General features: G+C 37.4%; 1 protein-coding gene across 4 annotated transcripts in view; it reads right to left on the bottom strand.

The window, feature by feature from the left end:
- Positions 1-2396: 2396 nt before the first annotated feature.
- Positions 2397-27531, bottom strand: part of Hnf4g (hepatocyte nuclear factor 4 gamma) — a 155146-nt gene continuing 130011 nt past the window's right edge. For 3 of the 4 annotated variants that reach the window (XM_041667521.1, XM_041667519.1, XM_041667520.1), the window contains exons 3-11: positions 26137-26308; positions 22620-22714; positions 19779-19885; positions 18114-18269; positions 15022-15109; positions 10648-10800; positions 10295-10531; positions 9211-9333; positions 2398-5380 (exon numbers count right to left, since the gene is read on the bottom strand). In XM_041667521.1, the coding sequence (XP_041523455.1) occupies positions 5259-5380; positions 9211-9333; positions 10295-10531; positions 10648-10800; positions 15022-15109; positions 18114-18269; positions 19779-19885; positions 22620-22714; positions 26137-26282 (1227 nt within the window). In that variant the 5' untranslated portion in view covers positions 26283-26308 and the 3' untranslated portion in view covers positions 2398-5258. Of the gene's footprint in view, positions 5381-9210; positions 9334-10294; positions 10532-10647; positions 10801-15021; positions 15110-18113; positions 18270-19778; positions 19886-22619; positions 22715-26136; positions 26309-27531 lie in introns of all 4 variants that reach the window. The other variant, XM_041667518.1, reaches the window with a different exon arrangement.

Here is a 27531-nt window from a genome sequence, read left to right as displayed (position 1 = left end):
GTTTTCTATTTCCATCCATTTGTATGCAAAATTCAAGAAGTCCTTGTTTCTTACTACTGAGTAGTACTCTAATATGTATATATTCCATACTTTCTTCATCCATTCTTCCATTGAAGGGCATCTAGGTTGTTTCCAGGTTCTGGCTATCACAAACAATGCTGCTATGAACATCGTAGAGCATATACTTTTGTTGTATGATAAGGCCTCTCTTGGATATATTCCCAAGAGTGGTATTGCTGGGTCCAGGGGTAAGTTGATCCATTCTTTTAATCTGTCTTTTTGTTGGAGAATTGATACCATTGATATGGAGTTTCATCAATGAACAGTGGTTGTTGATTTCCATAATTTTTGTTGTATGGTGCGTGTGTGCTTTTCTTCTTTTGTTTTTTTTTTTTTTTTTTTTTTGTTTTTTGTTTTTTGAGACAGGGTTTCTCTGTGGTTTTGGAGCCTGTCCTGGAACTAGCTCTTGTAGACCAGGCTGGTCTCGAACTCACACAGATCCGCCTGCCTCTTCTTTTGATTTGCTTGTCTGGGATTATTTATTCCTTGTGCTTTCTTGGGTGTGGCTAACCTCCTCAGGTTGAGGTTTACCTTCTAGTGCCTTCTGTAGGACTGGGTTTGTAGCTAGATATTGCTTAACTTTGGTTTTAATATGGGTTGTTTTATTTTCTTTACCTATTGTGATTGAAAGTTTTGTTGGTTATAGTAGTCTGAACTGGAATATGTAATCTCTTAAGAGTCTGTAGTACATCTTTCCAAGCCCTTCAGTTTTTAAGAGTCTCTATTGAGAAGTAATATGTAATTCTAATAGTTCTGACTTTTTCTGTTAAGTGGTATTTTCCTCTTGCAGCTTTTAATATTCTTTCTTTTTGAATGAGCAAAAGTGAATATCTATAAAAAGAGATTACCATGTGGAGGGTATATACATTTGTACCAGGAAGGTATAGCAGGCTAGATTCAAGGGGCATTCTTATGGAGTAGACACCCTTCAAGTGGTAATATCTCTAGTTTAGAAAGGAGTTAAATGGAAGTGGACTCTAGTATTTGGAATCAAATTTGGTGGGAGGCAGAAGCTAGAGAAACTAATAATCTATGCATATTTAGGAGCATCAAATCAGCAGTGTGGCTTAGAGCAGCTGAGTTCCTTGGAAGGGAATTCATTTATGAGATTTGTATGGTTTTAGCATCACGTGAATGAAAAAATTGAGGACCTGACTGCCACTAGGTATGGGTGATGAGAAGGTTTATGGTAATATGAAGAAGAGATGCTGCATCTGGAAGGGTCTAGACTGAACCAGGCCATGTGGTGAGGGACAGAAGAAGAGCAAGAAAGGAAAAGCAGAGAAATGGAACAAAGAAAGTACTTGGGAATTCAGAGACCAAGAGACCAAAGAGACTGAGTGACATAAATGGCTGGCTTATACAGGGAAGAGAAGCTTGGGAAAGGGAAGCCTCATGAGCTGGAGTGTTTTGGGTAGGGGCCAGGGTATACTGACCATAACAATTCTGTAACATAGGCAACGCTTTCACAGAGAACTCTCATTCTCAGCTCAAGTGTATCCAGAGGATAACCTAACTCATGGAGTCTCTCTCAGGTGTGTCCAGAAGTTGACCTAATCCATGGAATCTCTTTTAGTTATTACCAGAGGTTGTCCTAACCCATGGAGTCTCTCTTGTGTGTCCAGAGGATGACTTAATCTATAGAGTCTCTCTCATGTGTGTCCAGAGGTTGACCTAATCCATGCTATCTCTCTCATGTGTGTCCAGAAGATGACCTAACCCACGAAATCTCTCTAGGTGTGACCAGAGGCTAACCTAATCTATGGATTCTCTCTCATGTGTGCCCAGAGGTTGACCTCATCCATGGTATCTCTCTCATGTGTTTCCAGAAGATGACCTAATCCATGGAGTCTCTCCCAGGTGTGCCCAGAGGATGACCTTATCCATGAAGTCTTTCGGGTGTATCCAGAGATTTGCCTCTAGGTGATTCTAGGCACTATGTATTTTACAATCAAAATTAACCAACACATTGGTCATCAAAATTTATAAACTTCAGACCCAAAATCTTTAAGGTGTAATGGTTTTAATTAGATGCCCATCCCCTCCCCCCACTGACTGGGGCTTTTGAATAACTGGTCCCTAGTTGAGGAGACTATTTGGGTAGATTTTGGAAGGTGGCCTTGCTGGAGGAAGTATGTCTCTAAGTAAGATTTGGGTAGTCTTTAGTTTTGCTTATTCAGCTTCAAGGTTGCAGTTCAAGATGCAAGTGTTCTACTACAGAGGTCATGCCTGCCACATGCCTGCTGCTTCCCCTACTGTCATGGTAATAGACTCTTATTGCTTTGGAACAAAAAGCACAAATAAACTATTTCTTCAATAAATTGCCTTGTTTTTTGTGATTAATCACAGAAACTGAAAAGACTAACACACTATTAACACACTATTAGATTAACAGTTGGCTATTTTGGTCATATTTATCAATTACTGGTACCAAATTAGAAATCAAACCCAGGTATACAAATAGAGGTATTTATACATATACATATACACATATATGTGTGTATGTATGTATATATATGCTAAATATCAATCTTTGCTGCCTAAAGACGACTCTATAGCAATATAACACACTGACAATACAAATGGCAATGTATTTCCAAAGTGATAAAAATAGTTTTAAATACTAATGAAGCATCCCATTTTAGCTATATTTTCTCAGTTTTTATTTAGAAAGCTCAGTAAAACAGGCATCACAGTTTAGAAATATTTTAATCTCACTGTAATTCAACATTTAAAAAGTTACTCATTTCTGATTTTCAACAATGAAATTTATAAAAATAATTTTGCATTTATAAAATGAATTGTTATCTCACAATAAATTATTTATATCTGTCACCTGAAAAAGTGTATTTTATAAAAGCAATGACTTTTCTTAACAATATCATGATAATACATTGAAAACATCAGTTCTTCTTTGTCCACCATTTCTGGCAGCTTGATGTATAAAAATACTATATTACAAATTCCCTGACAATAGTTATCAAAACAAAGTTATTAGCAATAGTTTTTTAAACATAACTTTTTCATAAATTTTTATGAACACATTATTCACCAAAATATAAATTTTATATTCTGTGTTTTTAGATGATTTGCCATGGTCTGAATGCCCAAATGCCTCCTCACTTATGTTGCTACACAGTCAAAAATATGCTATGCAGAGATGGGGATACTGGAAGGTAAAGAGGTCACGAGGGCTGAGCCTGCATGAGGGAGAATGGTATTCTTACAAAAGTGGTCCCTGAGAGTTGTTTCACAAATAGCCATCTATAGATCAGAGAGAGAATCTGATAATTCTTTGCTTATGGGCTTCCTAACATGGACAGCAATGAGAAATAAATTTTTGTTGTTTACTTTTCCCAGTATATCGTATTTTCTTATAGTGGCCCAGGTAGACTAGTTTTTTATTTTAGGAGAGTAACATTAAAGAAGGAAACAAAACCTACAAATGATATTTATACTCATGAGATTTAGTTACTTGCTTGTTTCATGGAACAAGAGTAAATTTTCAAAATATTAAGAATTAAGGAACCCCTCTTTCTCTTTGCCTTCCCCCTCACTCACTCAATGTTATATTTTAGTTTACAAGGGTAGTTGCAATTGAAGAAATACAGGTGATTCTATGAAAGTGCTGATAGCTGTCAGACTACTTCACTTTTAGAGCCGAGTTAGTTCATATGAAAATGGTCTTTGTACCACTAGGAAGGTGGAAACAATGACTCATAGTCTGAGAACCTGGGAAGGTCCCTGGAAAACCTTAACCCAAAATCTTACAACTTTGGATGCTTTTTAACTTTTGATATATATTCGATTTTATATACTTATATAATAATATTTATATTTATGTATTCAACCATTTTCACTACTTCTGTAAATATAAAAAGGAAAGAACAAGAAAGGCTGGGAGAAGGAGAGCAAGTACACACAGAGGTAGGGCTATTACTGCTTCATAAGGTGTCCTATAATTAATGCCTTGAAAATAAATTCCAGATGTAGGTACTACATCAACTAGTTGGGGCTACTTTTTAGTCAATAATTAGATGTTCAGTATATTCCTATGCTGCAAATTTCCCTAAGTAATCAAAACCAATCTTGTGTACTTTTATGTTCTTTAGTTTTATAGGGAAAGATGTGAGGATTGCAAAAGGTATAAAACTGATCTCTTATCCTCATTGCAAATATTGTAAGCAGTTGTGTACTTATTACCTTCATTCATGAGCACCATGGCAAATAATATTCCATTGTCAGCCTGGATATATTTTAAAAACCACATCCTTACCCAATCTCATTAAAACCAACCAGATCTGGGTTTGCACAAATGTGTTCAAAGACATGTTCTCCGGTGTCCTTTCTCCCAGAGTTGTATAACCTGAGCTGACACAGGTTCACATAGAAAGACTTTCCTGGTTTCCCAGAGAGCTGGTGTGGGGATGCGCCGAAGTCTAATGAATGAGTGACTTTCCTATTTCCTAAGAGTGAGACATGAATGCCCGTCTATATTGAGCCATTGCTTGGCATGACTTTGTTTTACTATGGCTTGTATCATCACTAAAAGAAGTAACATGCCTTCCCTTAGCAGACCTCTTCAAATTTAGTCACATTGCAAAGTATATCCAGTCATCCTTAAAATGGCGTTAGTTCTCTGAAGTTAACACAGAAACATTTGCTGTAGGTAGCAGAAGGCCCCAACTATTATCTTTTCGAGAAATGCTCTAGTCTACAGCTACCACTCACCTTCTCTAATCTTCAAGTTTACAATTTATTTTTTAAAATAATTGGTTTATTTTTATATTACCTAGTGTTGCTGATCTACTTTTAACCAATAAGAACATTTAATTCTGCACCACATTACAACAAAGCAATTATTTACAGATTTAAATTAATATTATGAAAAAAAAAAGAAAGAAAGCCATACATAAGATCCCAGTAGTGTGGGCACAGTGCAGGAATAGTTGGAAACAATACACTATAAAAAAAAAAAAAACCTTCAAATTCAAATATACAGAGGTTGCATGTGAAAGCTTTCCTTTACAGCAACAATAAGCATAATGTGGTTACAAACAAGAAAATAGGATACCACCTTACAACAGCACCATGGAGAAGCAAGCCTTGCCTAAAAGTTGGCAAAAGTACCATCCTGAGACATTTCAAGAGCAATGGGTTTCACATTTACACAGTACCATTCAGAAGCGAGCACCTTCTCACAACTGCTTTTGTTTAGAGAGGGACTGGTGTGAAATGACAGATGCCTGATTCGCAGTGATTTTGTACTGTTCTTGACCAGAGCCCTGGGGTGGGGAAGGGAGTGGGGTTTCCGGAGTTGCTGAAAAGGAAACACAAAATAGTGTATGTTAGCCATCTCTCTGCCGCACCGCACAAGGTCCTACAGAATGTCAATAGGCATTAGTATATTTAGAGAAAAGGTCACATTGCTGTTTAGAATGAATTATCAGGCCCCTGACACACTAATGGTGAGATGCTCTTCCTCTCTTCCCACATAGAGTTAAACAATGAGAGACGATCATGCTAAGCAATCTGTTCTCACTTCAAAATGTTCCTGGCTTTCATATGTTCTCCTATACACCCAGAAGAAAGAAGTTACTAAAGACAATTATTAGAATGTTGATTTATCCCAAATATTAGAAAGAGCAATCTTCATAACATCTCTAGTCAAAATATGTATAAAATGAACATATATGTGGCTTGCATTCTATACATTTTAAATGATCTAAAAATTAAAGTTCAGTTGCTTTACAAGAGTTTTGAAATCTAAGCCACAGCCCATAACCTCTGGAGCATGCTAGTTTGTTGCTATACAATCCTATTACAATTGAGCTGGCCTGCTCCTTCCCCTTCAATGCTAAGAGCAAACCTGCATAATCGAATAGAAAGTAATTGAATATAAAAAATTGAATTGAAAATTTTTTTGAAGTGTAGTTTGAATACTTTATTGAGTAGGAATATATTTCTTCCTATTGTGGAATTTGAGTATATTGTAAAATAAAATCTATAATATCCTTTAACTTTAAAAAACAAAATATTTGATATAACTAATATTAAATGTTTACTCATATTATAAACGTCATAGATTTTTCAGTTTTTAAAGAATGCATATAAAAACAAGAACAATCTCCTCATGGCTGCTGTTCTTTAATACCTTATATTATTGCTAAGTATGGATTAGCAATTACTTCAAAAATCTTTCCCGAGACAGGGTTTCTCTGTAGCTTTGGAACCTATCCTGAAACTAGCTCTTGTTGACCAGGCTGACCTTGAACTCACAGAGATCCAACTGTCTCTGCCTCCCAAGTGCTAGGAATAAAGGCGTGTGCCACCACCACCCCGCAAAAAGCAGCACTTATTTTTTTTTAATTTTTATTAAGCTCTACATTTTTCTCTGCTCCCCCCCTCCCTCTCTCTCCCCTTCAACCATCTCCTAAGGTCCTCATGCTCCCAATTTACTCTAGAGATCTTGTCTTTTTCTACTTCCCATGTAGATTAGATCTATGTATGTCTCTCTGTAATGTGGCTTGTTTGAATAGAAATACAGAAAATTTCTACTCAAATTATTTCTTGATAAATAGAGCAGTTTTAAATTTTAGGGATCTTCTATAAAGATCAAAGAACCACTGATTTCTTTTAGCTGATGCTTAACGTCTCACTTTGCATAAAATACAAACAGTTCCACGTGAGCACGAGCAAGCTCAAGTTTTCCTTTACAAGCCAGTCAAGTGGAACTCCAAACATGTGAAACTACATGGGCCATGTGGGTGCACCAAAATTATAAATAGTTATTAAAGACTACTTTATGTTCAGTAGGCAATGCAAATGTGCATAAAATTCTATCACTATAACAAAAGCCAGTGAAGTGCATTACCTGGTTTGATATCAAAAGAAAACAGATGAAAAGTAAAATTTTGATTAATAGGTACAGATTCATAAGTACCGTTTTATGTTTTGATATGAGGCATTTCTCTCAGACCACATATGAATGGCTTAGCCTCAAATTGGTGGTGCCTTGGAAGTGGTGGAAACTTCAGCTGGAAGTAGATCTTTGGGGAATGCCTCTGGAAAGTGGTTTGTGCATGCCCCAATCCTCTCTCTAATTCTCTGCTTCTTGGCTGCCTTGAAAGGAGAAGTTTTTCTGCACTAAGCCCTGTCTAAAGTTGTCTGGTCATTCTCCCTGCAGTGGGCGGAATGTAGCAAGCACATTATGAAAGCACTGAAACCAGGTACCAAAACCAATATTTTCTGGTGAGTAGTCGGTCCCTCTTAGTTCCCGCCATAGTGATGAACATTGATTCACAGATGATTAACCAATCAATCTAGATACCATGTTAAATAGAATCTTTATCCCCAGAGTAACGTTAAAAAGTCAAACCTGCATTAAACCTACACCAATGAGTGGTTAACATGGCCACCAACAACTTATAACACTTAACAGTTTTTTAAATTCTAAAGATTTAAATTCTTAAGTAGCCACATTTTGCACAATTATTATTTGTTGTAATTGTAGTTACCATAGCTTAGTGAAAATGCACTAATCTTTTAACAACATGGTTTAAAATCCAGTTACCATGGTAACGTACAATTACTCACGAATACCTGCGTAAACAAAACTTAGTCTCAATCTTCCATCTAGAAACCACTTCCTAAATAACAGATGCCATTTTGATCAGTCACTGATCACAATGCATCTCTGTCTGCGATAGGCCACTGACATCTTTTGTTTAGCTTAGGCAAAGACACAGCATGTAGTTGTCTTCTTTCTTGTCATCACAATAATGATCTCTGGTAACCAGTTAGGAAACTGGATAATTGAAAGAACTGACCAACAGCATTGATAAGCAACAAAGAAATAAAAACAATAACGCTGGAAATTGAAATTCAAGTCTACGCGGGATAGCAGAAACAGCTCTGCAGATATTACTGCTTTTTAAGGCTAGAAACATGCATCCAGGAACTTAGGAAGGAATACATGTCTGTGTAAGGGAGAGAAACTTTGATTAAAAAAAAAAAGCAATGGAAGTGAAATCAACAAAGGAAAAAAAGTCCTAATGAACAAATTTGCACAGTTACATCGGGACATTGAACCTGGAAAAGGTAAGATGCGGAAAATTGGTTCAAGCTTCTGAAGGGGTAAAACTGACCACCATTCACGCAAAATGTTTCCTTTCTGTCAGGACATAGTCCAGGATGGGAGTCCTATGAGGAGAACCCTGAGCGACTGTGAGAACACTCAAGAAAACAATACAAGAGTCTTGTGACTTCAGCTTCTTCAAAACAAGCAATTGTTTTTAGAATGTGTTTTGTGCTCTTCTGGGTGGAAAAGATGGGAATGAATTTATTTCGGGGTACTCATTATTGCTTGTTATTGTTATTCAATTCAATATTTAAACTTTTATTCTTTGTATGGAAAAATGTGTTTTTGCCACATGTGTCTTGTCCTTGTGATTGTATCAGTTCGAACTCAGGAGAACTTTACTTAGGTGACCTTTCTTAACCCTCACAGTATAAATTGTCCCAGACTTTGTGTAAAGTTGGCTATTACATACTTTAATTCACCTCACTTATAGGCTCCATTCTCCCTGATCCCACAAACCCTAGAAAGGTGAGTCCTTCAAAAGTGGTAAGGCAGCAAGGAACACTCAAACTAGTCTGTTATGTTTTTAACAACAAAACTATATGGTGTTACTTCTCACTGTTTCTGATCCCTTATATCACGTTTATTTTTTCAAATTCTTAATCCGTTTTCTATCTGTAGTGAAGAGCTTTTGGTATTTTATCAGTTTTACAGGTCATGAGCAACCATAATGTTGATTACAATTTGTTGGTTTAGTTTCCATTTAATGGCTGTTTGTATGGCTCTATACCAACATCAAGGCAGACACTATCTGTATATTTTATGTTGCCCAGACTTATAGAATAGAAAAAATTTAAGTTTTTACATCTTCAGTTTGGGATTCGAACTCATACCTTGAGAGAGTAAGTAATGACCTGAGTATTTAAGTCTCATATATCTAACTACGGTGGAGGAAATCCCATCTAAGATCTGCAGTTACTGGGAACTGAGAGTTTCCTATCCTAAGTTATAATTTTCCCAAATAACTAAAGTTAAGAGATGTTACAGATGGGGTTTCTTCAGATACTTACAGATTTGGTCTGTATGAACCAATGTGGACATGGGACCTAAAAGTATCGTTTGCCCAGTTAGTGGATCCTGAGACAAATGGGGGTGCATTGGGTGATGGAGATGGCTTCCATCATTGGCAGCACCTACGAAAGACATGAAAAGGCTTGCATTAGTGACATTTACTGTGGCTTCACCTTGATGCATGTTTCCAATGATCATTTAAATGCTACGATTTACAAAGTACATTTGGAAAAATTCAGAAACAAATGTAGAGCGCTACCCCCATGTTAAAGACAATGTCCGCTTTCATGGTGCGTTGGAGAAATAAATGCTATATCATAATATTGAGTATTAATAATGGACCTTGTGTGCTGTTTCCTGGAATCATTAGGTTTCCTGCCTGTTGTTAAAGCAATTCCAAGAATCACTTACCTCAAGTTTATAGTATTTGGATTCACCCTAATGGCATGAACAACTTTTATTTCAGAAAGATAACATTAGGAACACATTAAGTACCAGAAAACTAAAAATAGATATAGTGACTTTCCAAGGAAATTTAATCTAAATCAGAACATAAAATAATGATTCCTTAACTTATTCCTGACATTTATTGCAACCCTGAAGTAGCATTTTCTTCTTCTACGAGTTTATGTCAGTTAATTCCTTCAGGGGCAAAGTGTTCATTTTTCAGTCATTTGATTCGTATATGGGTTAAGCAGCAATTTCTTTGTTTTTAGACTTTTAAGGAAGTGAAAGTCAAAAGAATCCATACTTCTCAAAGCCCTCAAAGCGAGGAATGCATTCTAGTGAGCACACATGGAAGAGTCTGGGGATTGAAGTCAGAGGCCAGTCCCACAAGCGATGCTAAGGGCTAGGAAGAACTGGCATTGTAATCTATTCAAGATCCTTTGTCTCCCTCACATAGTGTAGACTCTCTATGTGTAGCAAACTAGATTTTGTATGCCCTGTTAGAAGACCAACAACAGGGAGGAATGGGAACCTCAAACTAATGAAGTAACTATAGGCCAAAGGAAATAAAGGGGGACCCTCCCTTGCGCATGGGCAGTAAAGCTAAGCGATAAGGAAGTGCGGAAGTGCACTTACCGCCCAGCAACATCTCCTGGAGGAGGTTGTCAATTTTGACCATGCCGAACAGTTTGACAAACTGAATTTGCTCGATCATCTGCCAGGTGATGCTCTGCAGGGTGGGCAACAGCAAGAGCAGCTCCCCAAACCTGCCCCGGGAGTCATACTGCCTGTCGTTGATGTAGTCCTCCAGGCTGATCTGGACCTGGAACCGCATGTTCTTAATCTTCACGGGGTCGCTCAGGCCCTTTGCATCTGGTGAGGGAACAGACACAGGCACGCTTAGGAGGCCAGCAGATGGAAGACTCTATAAGGTGGGGAAGGATCGTTTAAGTATCACGCTATTAATTTTCACAGTTTTGAAAACACACCTGGGTCAAAGAACACAATGGCCTTCAAACAGGCATACTCATTGTCATCTATCTGGATCTCTTGGAATGGTCTAACCAGCTCATCGAGGACTCGGTTAGCCACACGGCTGACTTCGACTTCACAGCTGTTACGGTGAATGACATAGTTGTTTCCTGGAAGAAAATAAAGAATTAACCACTGTCTCTACTGGACTGTTGTGATGGAGGAAGGTCATTGGTTAATTAAAAAAGAAACTGCTTGGCCTTGATGTATTAGAACATAGGTGGGTGGAGTAAACAGAACAGAATGCTGGGAGGAAGAGGAAGTGAGCTCAGATGCCAGGCCGCTGCTCTCTGGGGCAGACACAATGAAGCTCTGACCCAGGATGGACATAGGCTAGAATCTTCCCGGTAAGCGCACCTTGGGGTGTTACACACATTATTAGAAATGGGCTAGTCCAAGGTGCAAGAGTTAGCTGAGAAGAGGCTAAATATAATGGGCCAAGCAGTGTTTAAAAGAATACAATTTGTGTGTTGTTATTTCGGGGCATAAGCTAACCAGGCAGCTGGGAGCTGGGTGGCAGGAAAGCAGCCCGCAGCTCCTTCAACACTGTTGGACGCCGTTTGCCTTTTTGTGTATTGGTGTTCAAAATGGTGTCCTGCGGCATGGACTGTGTTAGGTATTGCACCTTCCCATGGCACTGAATTGTCAGGCAAGAACATCAGAACACTCAGAGAGAATCGATAACGATAATGTACCCGTGTGCGTTTTAACAGCCTCCGTCACTGGTGATAACAAAAAGTACAGACTCATAACCAGCTAATAATTGACAGGGGCGAATCGACCGGTAATGATTAGCCTTCCTCTGTGTCAGGCCTCCATTAGTGCCTCGCTCCTTAACGAGCTGAACACAAATCCTAAAGAATCCTTGCTAACAGTGGATTAAAGCCAGCATGCTTTGGTGCTCTTAGAGTAAGAACAGATCAGATGCAGTTTAAACAAGCTTAAGCTTGGGAGAAGAATTAGCATGGGCGTTGTCACGAGTTGCCTCACAGATAGTATACTCCATTTTTCGGGTTTGTTCTTTTATGTGTGTGTGTAAGGGGAGGCAGGTCTGCAATACATTCAGCCTATGCACAGAAGTCAGAGGACACCCTCACTTTGCACATCGTTTAATCTAGTGTATCTTTGTTGCTCCGTGTTGTATGCTCGGCTAGTGGGCCCGTGAGTATTCCAGGAACCTCCCTCATTTGCCTGCCCTCCCCAATAGAAGTCCTGGGCCTACAGATGCATGTTATAGCACCTGATGTTTCACAAGTCTTGGAGATTTGTACTCAGTTCTTCACAATTATGTGGAAAGGACTTGACCCCCTCAGCCATCACCCCAGGCTCTTCTTCCTTATTGTGCCACCTGATTTTAATTTCAATTTGACTCAGGCTAGAGTTAACTGAGCAGAAGGAACCTCAATTGAAAAACACCTCCATAAGATCTAGCTGTAGGCAAACCCATTGGGTATTTTAGTGATTAAAATGGGAGGTGCCATTCGTGAACTGGTGGTTGGGTTCTATAACAGAGCAGGCTGAGCAAGCCATGAGAAGCGCGTCAATAGGCAGCATCCCTCCATGGCCTCTGCATCCGCTCCTGCATCTAGGCCCCTGCTCTGCTTGAGCTCCTGCCCTGACATCCTTCAGTGACACAGGAAGTCATGTGGAAGTGAAGGCAAAGTACACGCTTCCCTCCTCAAGTAGCTTCTGGTCCGTGTTATCACAGTAATAGAAATCCTATCTAAGACACTTAGTTTCTTTACATAGAGGTGACTTGGCCAATTTATTGAACTGAGTTCAAGGGAGTTCGGAAATGTGATAGAGCAGAACAGCTAACCCTCCAAATCTTTCTATCTTAGACATTCTCTGGGTATAATGTGGTAAATATTTATCACAATTTTAAAAATAAACATATCCTGGTACTATATTAAAAGATATATTTTTAATTATCCCACTGTAGGTAAAGGTGACTATTATTGTTTGGATCTTGAATATCTCCCAAAGGCTTATACATTGAATTTTTAAACTGCAATTTACAGCATCACTGGGAAAGAGTAAAGCCTTTAAAACTGAGGCCCTCAGGGAAGGGAAGGGGTTAGTTCACTGAAGATATGCCCTTTTTTAATTTGATTTTTTCCCCTGCACAGGTATTTGGTGTCCATGTCTATCTGTGCAGCACATATGTGCTGAGTACCCACAGAAGCTGGAAAGGGTTGTCAGATCACCTTGAACAGACAGCTGTGAGCTACCTTGTGGGTACCAGGAATCAAACCCTGGTCCTCTGGAAGAACAGTTAATGCTCAACCCCTGAGTCATCTCTCCAGTCCTCAAGGTGTCCTTTTCAAGGGAGTATATGTACACTATATTTCTCTCTCTTTTTAACATGAACAGTGTCCTCTGCAGAATACACCTTCCAGTGTTCTGTGCTGTCCCCTGTCTAGAGCAATAGGGTCAAGCACCTATAAACAGAAACCTCTGAAACTGGGAGCCACATAAACTTTTCACCTTGTATGGTTGGGTTTTGGAGACAGGGCTTTTCTGGGTAGTGTGACCATCCTGGAACTTGTTCTGGAGACCGTGCTGGCCTTGAACTCAAAATTGTGCCTGCCTCTACCTCCTGAGTGCTGGGGTTAAAGATGTGAGCCACCAATACCTGGCTTCACCATTCCTCCTTTTAAGTTGATTGTTTCAGGTATTTTTCCAATGTTCTGTATGTCCCAAAGTATCCAAACACTGAAGTGCCAACCTATCTCACAGATCCAATGTCAGCTTCTTGATGTGTCAGGGACTAAAATATCGTATATATTTAAAGTGTGCAAATGTAATGCTCGTATATACACATACACGGAAAGAGAGATGATTACCACAGCCACACAAACTGAACATACCTATCATTGTATATAGTTATCTTTATGAGTATTCTATTCTGTCATGTGAAAAGAGTTGAACTAGTTATTAATGAAAAATGAGGTATAGCATGCTTGTTTTCCAGGTTATATTATAAAAAGATTTACAGAAAGAACAGAATTCACAGTGTCTGGTAGAAATGCAGCCAACATGTTTAGCTGAGGTCCACGGCACATTCTGTTGTCCCTATTATGGTTTAGAATTCTAGGTCTTGGCTGACTGACTTTCCATCATGATCAAAACATTCTCTTCCTCTATTCCTTCATTGCAAAATAGGCATGATAGCAGGGTTTACCACCTTCAGTGAATAAACGAGAGAGTGTATGTTAGCACAATGCACTTAAAGCAGAGCATTTAATAAGTGTATATGTTCAATAAATACTTAGCACTCTTACATCGTGTCCCATTTGTTTACATTTGGGACTTAAATGTCACTTCGAAGCTAAACTTTTCAGTTAACAGGACAGGACGGAGACAATCTTCAGGGAGAACGCCGGGTCTTCTTGTGTCTTTTCGACCTACTTACTCTTTTCTACTGTTTTTTTTTTTTTTTTTTTTTTTTACAGTTTTTTGAGACAGTGTTTCTCCGTGTAACAGCCCTGGCTGTCCTGGAATTAGCTCTGTAGACCAGTCTGACCTCAAACTCACACTCTGACTCCCTAGTGCTGGGATTAAAGGCATGCACCACCACTGCCCAACCTCTGTTCTACTTTTGCTTATTCTTACAATTCTACCTACCAGTAGTTTTCAGACATTGCCCGCCCTTTCTAATACAATTAGTTTATAGTGTATTGGGAACAACAAGATCATAGGAAAGAAACATGCTCCTTAAAAGAGTATAAACTAGCCTCCTAAGCAGTCTCTGATAGAGCATGAAAGGACGTGGGATTCAATAATTGGACATTTAAATAGTTATTTCTTAAACAAGTCACCATCAAGATTATGGAGCAAAATCTCTATCACATTTTGCAATTTCAATGTCTCCCCATCATTTCACAGTATTCTGAACTTACATTCAATCAAAACAAAGAGATGTAGGGCCAGCAAGACTGCCCAGTGAGTAAAAATGGCTTCATCCAAGCGGGAGGACCTGATTCCATTTCAGGGATACACAGAATTGTTCTCTGGTGGCCCAAGGTACCACACACACACACACACACACACATACACACACACACACATAAACACACACACACACATAAACACACACACACACATAAACACACACACACACATAAACACACACACACACACATACAAACACACACAAGCACGAGCACATATGCACACATATCACACCTCACACTAGAGCTGAGGGAGGACAGAAGAAACAGCACACACTTCGAAAACAGAGCACCACTGTGTGCTTTGTACATGCAGAAGAGAGCCCATATATCATATCTAGAAAATAAGCATAATTTCTTCTTTAAAAAAAATCTTACCCAAAAGCAAAACATCTTTATACATCATGGATCTCTTTGTAGCTCCAAGCAGTAAGTGTTCTCCTGCGTGAGCTCTCAACAGGGCCACCTTAAAGGAAGTTTTGAAGTTTAACAATTAATTATAAAATATAATGATTAAAAGGCAGTACAAGGTGAGTCTGATTAACTTAGACTGTTCCTTATGCTTGCCTCCTTTTCTGCCTTTTTTTTCCCTAGCATACAATATTCATACATACTTAAAATGATGAGGTTTCCTAGGTTTTGCTCTTAGCACCTCAGAAACAGTTGCTCTGGGGTAGCAGAGAAAAATGGATCTTCTGTTTTCAAGGCAAGCAGAATGGAGCAGACTTTTCTTCACAGCCCAGTTTGGTGGCCTGCACCTTGTATTCCTGTTTAAACCCAACATACATTTACTAATAGGTTTGGATTTCCTTTGTTTTCATATATAAATGTATTACCAAATGTAGCCCTGAGAATTATGTACAAATATGTACAAACATGATTTCCTGCAAATAATAAATTATATAAACAAAAGCAAACCATAGGCTTGCAAAGAAGAAGGGAAGCTGATTGGCTCCTGCCTGTTTCTAGGTTGGCTGTCTGATTTACAGCGGTGAGCATCAGGACAGAGCTTCATTCTTACACTCAGCTGTGTGCTGAGCCTCCAGAGGAAACAAGATTAGAGTAGCTCATCTTAAGCAACTGCCTCTCCTCTGTCCCCTGCGCAGTATGGTGCCGTTATCCAGATGGAATTGTTTGCATCTGAACAGGAGGTCATTTGGAGTGTTCTCCATTCAAATTATTCAATGATGCTGATTAAAGTGTAAACCCAATCCATCCACTGCTTTTCTTCTCTGTGATTTACACCCTGGTCCAGGCTGTCACTTGTTTCCTGGACCACTCCAGCAAACTCAGTGGTTGTTTTTAGCTTCTCTATTACTTCCCCAGGTGACGCATCTTCTCATACGTGTATATGAGGAGCTCAATCAATACAACACCTTGGCTATAAACTTTTCAGGGGTTTCATATTGTCCTTGAAAGCAAATCCAGATCTCTCCGTTGTGGCCTCAGAGGTGACACGAGGTGAGCAGACATTCCCTCCTCTGCCTCCTGCCCTGGCCCTGTGTTATCACCCAGCACTCACTGTTCACGCTGCTCCACCTGCCTGAGAACCTTTGAGCACAGTGTGCACGCACTCAGGATTCTTCTCCTCGACCTTGGTCCCTGCCAATCTGTTCTTGGGGGATGTCTTCTCAGATGCCCACTCTAAGTCCTTCCATCCCAGACCTGCTCATCCTTCAACACATTTTGCTCCATTTTATGGAATTTCATAGAACCTGTCCCCACCTAGAGTCAACTTACTCATAACTTATGCATATTTTTTATTGTCAATCTCTCCCGAATAGACCACAAGGTTTATGAGACCAGTGAAGCAATCTGCACGTTTACTGCAGGATCCCCTCAGCACCTAACTGAAACCAGTAGTTTCCTAATAAATAGTCATCTCGTGGATTTATGGATGGGATAAACTGATCTGAGGTCCAGTTTCAGGAACTGTTAAATGGAGATAACACCTACCCCACAGAGCTCCTAAAGGAATTAAATGGAACAGCATAATTGATCATACATTTGAGAGTTCATTTCCCAGTGCCTCACAGATAACATTCACTAACCATAACTACTAACGTTATGTTGTTAATATTAATGAGCAGTAAACAAAGACTTTTAAACTAGTTACTGGTCTCCAATTTCCCAGTATTTCAACCATTGTCTTTATATATAAGTCAGCAGGATTTTTAAAACGAAAGATAATAAAAATATAAAGCTGATAAATAATACAGCCCTACTTATATTGCTTGGGGTGAGACTGGCAGGTTTTAGCAATTTAGCATCATTCACTCTGGCATAATCTCATGAGCCAAGCTATCTTTACGACATGTCCATAACTGTGACTCACTCCAGGAAGGGAGTTACAAAACACTGCAAGAGTGATTTCAGTTTTCATGGAACTTTTTCCTGTCACCAAGTAAAATGCCTTCCTAGAACTGTAACTGCTGCCTTCCTCTGATGATCCTGCTCTGTCCTGGTGTTAGAACTGTAGTTTCTACCTTCCTCTGATGCTTCTGCTCTGTCCTGGTGTGTGACTATTTCCCTCTTTCTTGATTTTTACACAATCACCCTTGGTTTTTCTTATATTTGTTACAGTTTTCTGTGTCAGTGACTACATTGGTCAGAGGATGTATACACACACACACTGGCTTAAAGTCTTGGTTTGGTTAACTCTTTCAGTGTGAAAGAAATAGAGATTTTAAGACCATTTTCATCTATGAGAAGGTATACACTCTTTAGAAAGAAAAGTTCAAAGTGACTCGAATCCAAACGAATCCTTATATGCTAATTAGGAAATCCAAGTTTCTAGTTATTAATTAAATTTTTTAATATAAATATACGAAGGTTAAAAATGCATATGTTAGGAAAGAAGATTATATTTTATTTTGCTTTTCTTTGCTTTTCTTTTCTTTTTTTTAGATTTCAGCTCTGTGGGTACCGTGTCACACCTATATTTCAATACAATAAGTGCCAGAACAAAACTGATAGAATGAGAGAAAAACCTGACATGCTAATTATATAAATGATCCACAAAGACACCAATATATCCTGTTTGGTTTCTGCCAAGGAGTTCCCAGGCATTTCTGAAGACACTAATGATGGACCTTCAGGAAACTAAAGACCACCTCCTTCCTCTAACTTACAAACATTTACTTCTCTAACAGCCAGAAAACCGCACGAATGCGGTTATTTGTTATTTATCCTTCCTTCTCATGTAACATTTAAACCCCAAGACTAAAGACAATTACTTGATCAACTCTTAACCAATCAATGCTTTTATCAGAGCCTGACAATAGACACCAGACAATCCTGTCTCTTGATGGAATAGGGAGGTGAAAAGATGAGGAAAAGACCCGTGTTTGACTCACAAAATAGTCCACCCATTGTTTAATATACTAAATTAGAAATATAAATCAAAGACAAGAGCTTATCAACTATCCAAAGCACTTTCTCAGGGAGCCATGGTTTCTTCTAAGTCATACCTGGTCATCCAAGGGCAGCTCGCAGAAGGCAGGGATGTACTTGGCCCATTCCACCAAGACCAGGAGCTGCTGCTTCATAGACTCACAGACATCACTGATGCTTGCAATTCTCTTCAGGTTTATGTCAGCAGTTGCACTGGGGCTTGGGGCTGAGATCTAAGGTTAACAGAACATTGCATTTAATCATCATTGAAACTACTGGATAGCCAGTTAACCTTCTCCTCCTATATTTATAAAGTAAAAAGCACAGATACAAAACCTATCATTATCATAGTGCTTTTATATATATATTAAACATCTTTAATTTGAAAAATAAAATCTTCCTTGGGTTAAAGTTAAATTGAAATATGTATATATAAATCCATACTCTAAGAGCATAATTTTATTTTAAATACTACATCTATAAACCAGGTAAGGCTTTTTCAGAATTTTGTAGTTCAGCCTAGTTATTTAAAGAAATTAATAGTAACCACAAGAAAAAATACCCTGATTTTATTTTTAATTAAAATTCACATTCTCATTAAGTCCTTTTTTAATTTGTATGAAAATAGCTAGTGAATAAAATTTATAAAATGTGGGAAATATTTAGGAAAGAAACTAGAAATATTTATGACACTACATTAAATATAAGGCCATAAAAGTAATATTAAGAAACAACCCTTTGACTAGGCAATGGTGAAATGCTTGACACATAATGATAATCATTTTTAAATTGCAAATGACTTTCAACTGTATGAAAATACAAATGATACTTTAAAATGCTGTCTCATAAAAAGGCAACCTACCTAATCAAAGTTTTGTAAAATTAATATTAACCATAGGTTTACACGTGTACGTGTGTGTACATAAGCGTGTATTTGTCATGTGCACTCAGATGTTTCCTCACCGTTCCCCTTTAAGTCATTTTCTAAATGCTTTATTGGATCATCAAGTAATCTGCAAGTAATAGCGATGATAATGGGATGTCAGCCTCATCATATTACCCCAGTGTTATCAAGAATGAAAGTAGACTCACTGCCTCCTTACAGGGCCTGATTAACTACTTAGCTATTTCATAATTTGCTTTGTCATGGACAAACACCTTGAACATTTCCAATAAAGACAATGATAAAATATACTCTCTTTTACATATAAAAACCAATCATTTAGGACAGACCCCTAAATGATTGGTTTTTATATGTAAAATGGGTGACTTACCACTTTAACTTTACACCTGATATTCTTATTCTAAAATCTGAAAATAATGATTTACTTTCTTCCCCATTTTGAGAATTCTACCTTTAATTCTCATAAAAACACCTCTTCCTTACGGAGGTAGTGAATTGACATTTTGAGTTCAAACATAAATTTTAAGGGAAGAAGTTCTGATGGCAAAGTCCTTCAAAATTAGAGCAGTTCAACTAGACTAAAATATTGTCACTAGAGCATTGTGTTTTATTTTTACTCAGCCTCATAAATAAAGAGTCAAACAATTTAAAGATAGGGTCTTGCTCAACAAAATTCAAAACTAAGTCAACAATTCTACTGTGTTCAAAGTGATGTGTCTGAGCCTGTCTAGGTTAACTTTAGCACTGAGCCCAAAACAGTGAGCTCAGATTACAACACTTTGCATCAGCAGACTTTAGATTCTATTGAACAGAGCCAATGCTGAGGTGTGGTGGGTACCTGGCGAGACCGAACTTCAGCTTGTGCCAGAGTGTTTATGGAAGGGATGTTGCTGCCATCAAATGTACTTCTTCTGGTACTTATTCTGTCGCGTTCATTTTGCACAGCTAATGAAAAAAAATTACAGATGCTATTAGTTAGATCTCTAATATGGGCTAGGATGTACAGCTAGGAATAAGGAAAATTACAGAAGTTCAGACATGGTCTTTCAAAAGGCAAAATGTAAAAGGTAAGACTGCCTTTTTTTTTTTCCTTCTGAACTACTTTCAAAAGTAGGAATAGGCAAATTTGTCACCAGCACTCATAAAATAGAGTTGCTTGGACTTCATGATGGATTGTATGGTTGCGAACTTTTGGGTCACTCACTTTTGAAATGCTGTGTTTTTAATAAGATGGCTTCTTATTCTCTCCCAGTTAAAACTGTAAGGTAGCTAGAGAAGGAACATCGCCTGCCAGGTTGGCCAGGTCAAATATAAGTCACTGTCAGAAGTGAGTGAGTCATACTTTCTGAAACTCCTATTTCTTTTAACCATAAAACACCTACCATAATGGAGAGTAAATTTATTTTAGTTAAGATGGCTTAAGCAAATCTGTGACCTTTTATAAAGGAATGTTTACAGATATTCACTTCAGAAATCATTGCACAATTTGAGGTATCCCTCTAGAAGACAGAGACCTGAATACCTGCTTCTCAGAAATATTAAATCATCCCTTACATCATATAAAATGGTCTGAGAGAAGTAGTCCTGTTTCTGTGATTCATAGAGAAAAGAACAAATATGCACATGTCCAAAACTATTACTGAAAACTGAATTTTTAAGCATAAGGGGAAAAAAGGAAGCATAACCCCATAAATTTGCATAAATACTCAAATAAAAATGTCAGATATCAAAGTTAAATTTCAAAAATAAGGACATAAAATGAACTTCCATTAACCAAAGACAAAAGAAAAAAAAAGACCTATTGTCCCTCAATTATTTAGGTCAATAAATTCTCTAATTAATTTTGTTAGAAATATGTTGATATTGGCTGGGCAATGGTGGTGCACATCTTTAATCTCAGCACTCGGGAGGCAGAGACAGGTGGATCTCTGTGAGTTCAAGTCCAGCCTGGCCTACAGAGCAAGTTCTAGGACAAACTCCAAAGATACACAAAGAAATCTTGTCTCGAAAAACCAAAACCAAAAAAACAGAAAGGAAGGAAGGAAGGAAGGAAAGAAGGAAGGAAGGAAGGAAGGAAGGAAGAAAGAAAAGGTGATGATATCAAACCACCAAAGTTTTTTCCAACAAAAAAATTCAACAATTTTTACATCAATGTCACAGAGACCTAAAAGTAGCACCTAATGATTCTGTTAAGTTAGCAGACAAAAATGATGGGCTTTTGTCTAAAAGAGACATCATTATGGTAGATCAAATATTTAACATTTTACATTAAAAATCACAGTTACTAATAGCTCATTTTTTAAAATTATTTTCCATTTATGTGAAAATACACATAAGACATGAAAACTAAGACATCCCTCTGCTTTTCTAAATTTCATTCATATGATCAAACTTTAAAAATGCTGAAATATAAACATTTACAAAATATTTACTGCTCTCAAGTTTTACATGAATCCACATTTCTGTTTCCCCTTAATTAATTTGATATGTTTTTTTTCTGTTTATTGAAACTCAAAAGTTACTTTTTAATCTATTTATTAAAATCAAAACACATCATTTTGTGAACATTAAAAGATGTAATTTCACTATTTTCAAAGGTAATTTTATTTCATAAATTGTAAGACTCAAAAGGGAAATGTAGGCTTGGTATTGTTTATAATTTATAAGGTAAAGATTGGTAGGAGGTAATAAGTCAAAAATTTATTTTATAAATTGTGCAATTATTTATTTGAACTACCTAATGTAGCTCTTAGGACATTAGCTATGTCACTTGTTAAAGGAGAAATTGCCTCTTTAATTTAGTGAACTTTACTTTTGTAATATTCTTTTAAGTTTAGCAACATAATAACAGCTAACAAAATTTCCATAATTTTAAATTATTGTGTTAAGAGAAAAAGAGCTATGTCTGAGATGGATTCCTTATTTTTCTTACTTCTACAGCATCATGATTAAATTTAACTTTATTTTTTAAGTTTGTAATACACTTGTGGAAAACAGCTCTTTGCATGTGACAGACAGACACACTCGATAAACTATAGGCAAAAACTCTTACAGCTGCTAAGTCTACCAGATGTTGGGGATGTGTAACACTCTCATTTCTAATCATATCAGAATTGAAAAGATAGAATGAGATGACTTAACCTGATGAAAATAAAACAACACATATTAAAACCATATCTGCACTGCTTCTGCTATTGAATAGAACGTAAAATTTTCAAGATGGAGGATTATTTTGTCTATCAAGTTCAAAATTCAAATCTCAGTACCTGGAACAGTATTTGGGAAACAGCAATCTCCACAGATATTTTTAAATGGAGGAATGTATAAAAAGATGTAGGTGATGTTCATGAGATAAGTAAATATACCCAGTTGTTACTAAGAATGAAAACTGTGTATGCCATACATCCATAGCTTTAGTCTTCAGATTTTAAGATCCATAGATTTGCCTATGTAGCGAGTGGTGTCAGAAATAGAGCAGATAAACACTAGCTCTACCACTTACTGCACTACCGGCTAAATTCTTTACCTCGAGGAACTCTGACAGATTCCCCATTATTATATTGAGGGAAATCAGAGCCTATAAGTAGGTGATGTGATTATTGAGAATTCTTACACATTGTTATCAATTTTCACCAATAATGTTAATTATCATGATTGTCATCATTATCGTTATTATTACCTTCTTTCTTCATTCCTGCTCTAAAACACTTTCGTAATCGACAGTATCTGCATTGATTCCTTTTATCCTTGTCAACAACACATTGGCGGCTGAACCTGTAGCAGGAAGCACACATTAGCTCACAGAAAACCACCATTTATCAAAGAAATCACATCTGCAAACAGTGAGACTTTAAGTAAGTACAGGCAAATCAGGCTCACTATAAAGCATGTAGAAAAGTAATTCTCTAAGGATTGAATGTATCATGGTCAGCACATACATGATAACACACAGCTCACCTCTTAAACAGTCTTCATACTAACATAAAACTGAATGACTACATCATTTTGGGCTGGTGTACATAATTATGAGTCACAAAAGTCAAACCCAGCTTTAAAATCTTTGTCGTATAAATTTTTGGTGTTTATTGCTAAACAATTTCAGAACAGTGGACAATGTGTAGTGATTCAGAGCTTTTACAGTTATGTTTTTTTTTCTCTTTAAATGCTTTTATTCTATGTGTTTTAAATGACTTCAAGTAAGAACTGCACTGAGAATACATTCATAATGTATTCTTAATAATTCTTAATGATGTATCAGTTTATTCTCTGTTAAAAACCCAGGGAAGGAGGTGGTACATTAGTAGATGAAGATGTAAAATAAAATATTGAAACCTTTAGACACTGTGGGATAGAATATTAAATGCTTCTGCTGCTTTGGAGGAATGCTTAGTGGTCTTTCAAAAAGATAAATAAAGGGCTACACATAAGACACAGCAATTCCGGGCTATGTACATAACCCCCTCCCCCCAAAAAATGGGAAAAAAATCTATGTCTAGCGTAGCTTTTTTTGTGTATTTTTTTCAAGGCAGGATTTTCTATGTAGCTTTGGAGTCTGTCCTGGAACTTATTCTGTAGACCAGGCTGGCCTCAAACTCATAGAGATCTGCCTGCCTCTGCCTCCTGAGTGCTGGGATTAAAGGCATGTACCACCATGCCTAGAAAGTAACACTTTTAGTGAGGAAAATGTTAGAGTTCTGAACAGATAAAAATCCCAGACAATGGAACAGTAGTATCTGTTAGTAAGAATGAAGCACCAAGAGACATGCTATACTGTTGATGAACCTTGAAAACACATCCAATAAAGGTGACACCAAATGCCCATAGTGCATGGTTGACTAATGTGGTGTCCAAAGAGGACAAATCTATAGAAACAGAAAGCAGAGAAACAGTTTCCTCACATTGCCATAGAGTTGATGAAACTGGAGGATACTCTAATAGGGACTTCTTAAGAGCATACTTAAATGCTGCTCTTGATTGATGATAGCAGTAGTCACACAATTCTGTCTATGCTAAACTCTAAATTCCTGGTTACATGTGATGTTGTTGCCTCATTTCTTACAGATGATTAGTAAATGATGAGGAAAGCAAAATGTGTTTTGTGACCTATTGAAAGGTGTGGGCAGCAAAAACCAAAAATTTGTGGGCAACAATTCAATATTGAATAAGAATAAGGCTACAAGTAAACTGTGCTCTCAGAGTAAGGAAAGACGAGGCACTTTTAACATATATATATATATATATATATATGGATGAAGAGTCTCAAAGGAGGAAATCAAATGATCAAAAACCATAAGGAGAATACATTTAGTGAACATTAATTAAACAACAAGAACAACAAAAGAAACATATGTTACTAAGCTCTTAACATGTTCAAGATATTGATGTATGTACATAATATACGAATGCTGCCTAAATTTTCCATCAAAAGAAATTGAAGTGTAACAAGGACATAGAAATATTAACAAATGTTATAGAAAACATTCTATGTACAGTATTGAAGTAGAAGATTTGTGTACTTTAGAAGGAAAAGGCCAGCTTCAGCATCACAGGACTGTTAAAGCCAAATTAAAATTTATCAATCTAAGAAATGGGATGCATTTGAGGCAAGCAAACTTTACTAAAAAGACATTATAGTGTCTTAATTTGCATCCATATAATAACAATTTAAAAAGAGATCACAGAGCTTGCTTGATAACAAAGCTGTAAAGGTGCTTAGCCGGCTGACAGCACACATGGTGAGAAGGGACAAAAGTTCCACCTGCCCCTACTCCTCAGAAACTTTCCTGGGAGCTATTTTTCCCTACTCGCCCCATATAGGAAATATGCGAGTCATCAGATTCCACTGTCAGAACCATCCCTTTTCATGGAGATGTGTTTTACTTTTAATGGAGCACATGACTCCAAACCATGGAACTTCTATGCTGTTTTGTTCCTTAGATGCTAATGTGAAGAACTCTATGTGTGTCAGGTAACCATAGTGAAGATGTGTTTGGTAGAGGAGATGATTCGTGCTTAGCTATGAAATGCCCATGTGTACAAACACAATACCATCTAAATGTTCTTTTCTTGGTCAGATTTCAAAAGTGGATGATTTGTATTTTTATAAACTTACATCAAACTCCCCTGCAAATATTACACGACAACACCAGGTGAATATTAGTGGAGTTATGTATTATCTTTTATTATAGCTTGAAAAGTCAAATGCTACCAGACTGGTAATTCTCAAATGCCCAACTTATTTTTAGAACAGCATTGCAGAACTGGAGAAGTAGACAACTTGGCTAGCATGTGGAGGGACCCAAATTTAATCTCTATTCCAACCAAACAGTAACAATGACAATAAGTGATAATGTCTAATACTGAGAGAACAAAAACGTACTTTTTTATTTATTTTTTTCTAGTTCCTTCAATGTTAAAATAGTTTTCTTATGTTAAAATCAGTGAGTTTTGTCAAAAGCTCAAGTTCAACCTAAACAATATTCGAGATTTTTTATAGAAATCATTCAGGATAAATACTTAAACTGGTCTATGATATTGACTGGGTAATAGCAAAAAGACTAGTCGGAATGTATGGACATACCAAGTAATTAAGTAAGATTTAGGCAAAACACTGTCAATTATGAAAAATTTAACATGAAAAGTAGTTTGAAGCAAAAAATCAAATTTCACCCTTTGAGTTGTAATTACAAAATCATCTTTAATTTAATAATTTTGTTCTTACAGATCGAGGATGTATTGAACCTGAAAGAAAAATTAAAAAATGAATCTACACACCTTAAGACACTTCTTAAGCAGGTTTAAAAACTCTTTAGTGGCATATGAACATGTGATAAAACAATAAAGAGACACAAAGGAAAAGATTAGCACTAAATTCTCGATGGTAGTTGTCCCTGTAACACTGAAGAGAATGACAAAATGGCCAGGGAGGTGTCCACTGGAGGCTTCAACTATATTGCTCTAAACTGGGTGGTAGGTATATGAATGTCTTTATACACATTTACAGGTTTCAAATTGTTCATAGCATGGAACTACCAGTGTGGACGTGAACTGCACATACAGTCACACTCTCTTTGAAGCTTGGCAGTTTTGTTCAGAGCTACGGAGACATGGAAGAGCTCAATTTACTTTTCTGACACCCTCATGGCATCTTTAGACACTAATGAAGAAAACTTTGCCAAAAACGAGCGCTCCAATACCTGCAGGAATAAACGTGACTTTTCCGAATGCTGCGCCTGAAAAACCCCTTGCAGCCGTCACAGCTGGATGCCCCGTAATGCTTTCCTGTTGCTCTGTCCCCGCAGATGGCACACAGACAGTTGATACCACTGTCGTTGGTATTCATACTTGTGGTTTCTGGGGCAGAACTGTCTGTTGAAGTAAGATGAGAAGAGTTAGTGCAGTTGGCAACAGCACAGTGCCCTATTGCTTACTTGGAAGTCAGGCTTTGCCTGACATGCTTAAAGTGCTGCAAGCCTCTTTCTCAGGCTTCTGTCTCACACTTCTGTTCATTGAATTTTGGGTTACAATCAGGCTCAATCCCCTAACTACCACCTTTCTCAAAGGAAGCTCATGCAATCTCATGACATCCAAGATCAACTGTATGAAAGAAAACTCCTCAGATCTTATTTATGCCCTGATATATCATAGATAACACCACAGAAGACAGTAGTAAAGACTTAAGAATCTATACCAAAGTTTCCTTTTGAAACCTAGCAAGCATAATAATTGAAAAGAGAACTTGGATTTCCAACCCCCTACTAAATGAGTCTCTGCCTCATTCATTCCTCTTCATAAATACCCACAGTTCCACCACACAGATAAAGCACTAGGTGCCTTTGGGAATTCTGATCACCACTTACTTACTGGGATCCCATATTTAAGATAATTATTTATTCCATTTTTCTCCTTCAACGTAGTCTCCTTTTATCCAGTACCATCATCCTTCCCAAGTGTTATTAGAATTGATTTCTAAGTATTTTACTTAGTAACATCTGAAAGGATGATGTTCTCTTTATTTTGCAACAGTCACTTCCTGTAACCTCTGTTCATCCATTACCGCTATGACTTCTCATTACAAAGCAGAAAGCCAAATATTGCACAATGACCCAAAATGACCTGCACACTGAAGTCCCCTACTCCGGCCCTGTTTGACTTCTTCCCACTGTCTTTCACAGCTTCCATTCTGTGCCCTGCTCTACATTCCTGTTACTTTTATGTTCTTTGAATCCTGATTTCATCCACTGTACTGATAATAGTTTCCTGGACTTTTCCAAGCCTGGATGTAAGCTAAGTTTAAGGGGTCTGATTACGTCCCCCATTTAGCATGAATCTTCCTTACTAAATCAAATTGAGCTCCCATCTGTCTTTCAAGAAGAGCCTAGAGTTCCACAAACTACTATTATTTTAAGTTACATTATCATTGGGTTGGCTCATGTCCATTGTTACACAGAACACCAACATCATGATGCCAGAGAACTCATCCGGTTCACTCATCCTACTCTTCCCACCTCCTAGAACTGTGTATAGCTAGAGTGCAACATTGAACAGTTTGAAGAGAAAAGACTATATATATATATATATATATATATATA

This window comes from Microtus oregoni, unplaced genomic scaffold (genome assembly GCF_018167655.1).
Source record: "Microtus oregoni isolate MIOR12 unplaced genomic scaffold, Mior012 000017F_ref0000208, whole genome shotgun sequence".
NCBI lineage: Eukaryota > Metazoa > Chordata > Mammalia > Rodentia > Cricetidae > Microtus > Microtus oregoni.
The sequence above is the reverse complement of the archived record's forward strand: the minus strand, read 5'-3'. Positions and strand labels throughout refer to the sequence as shown.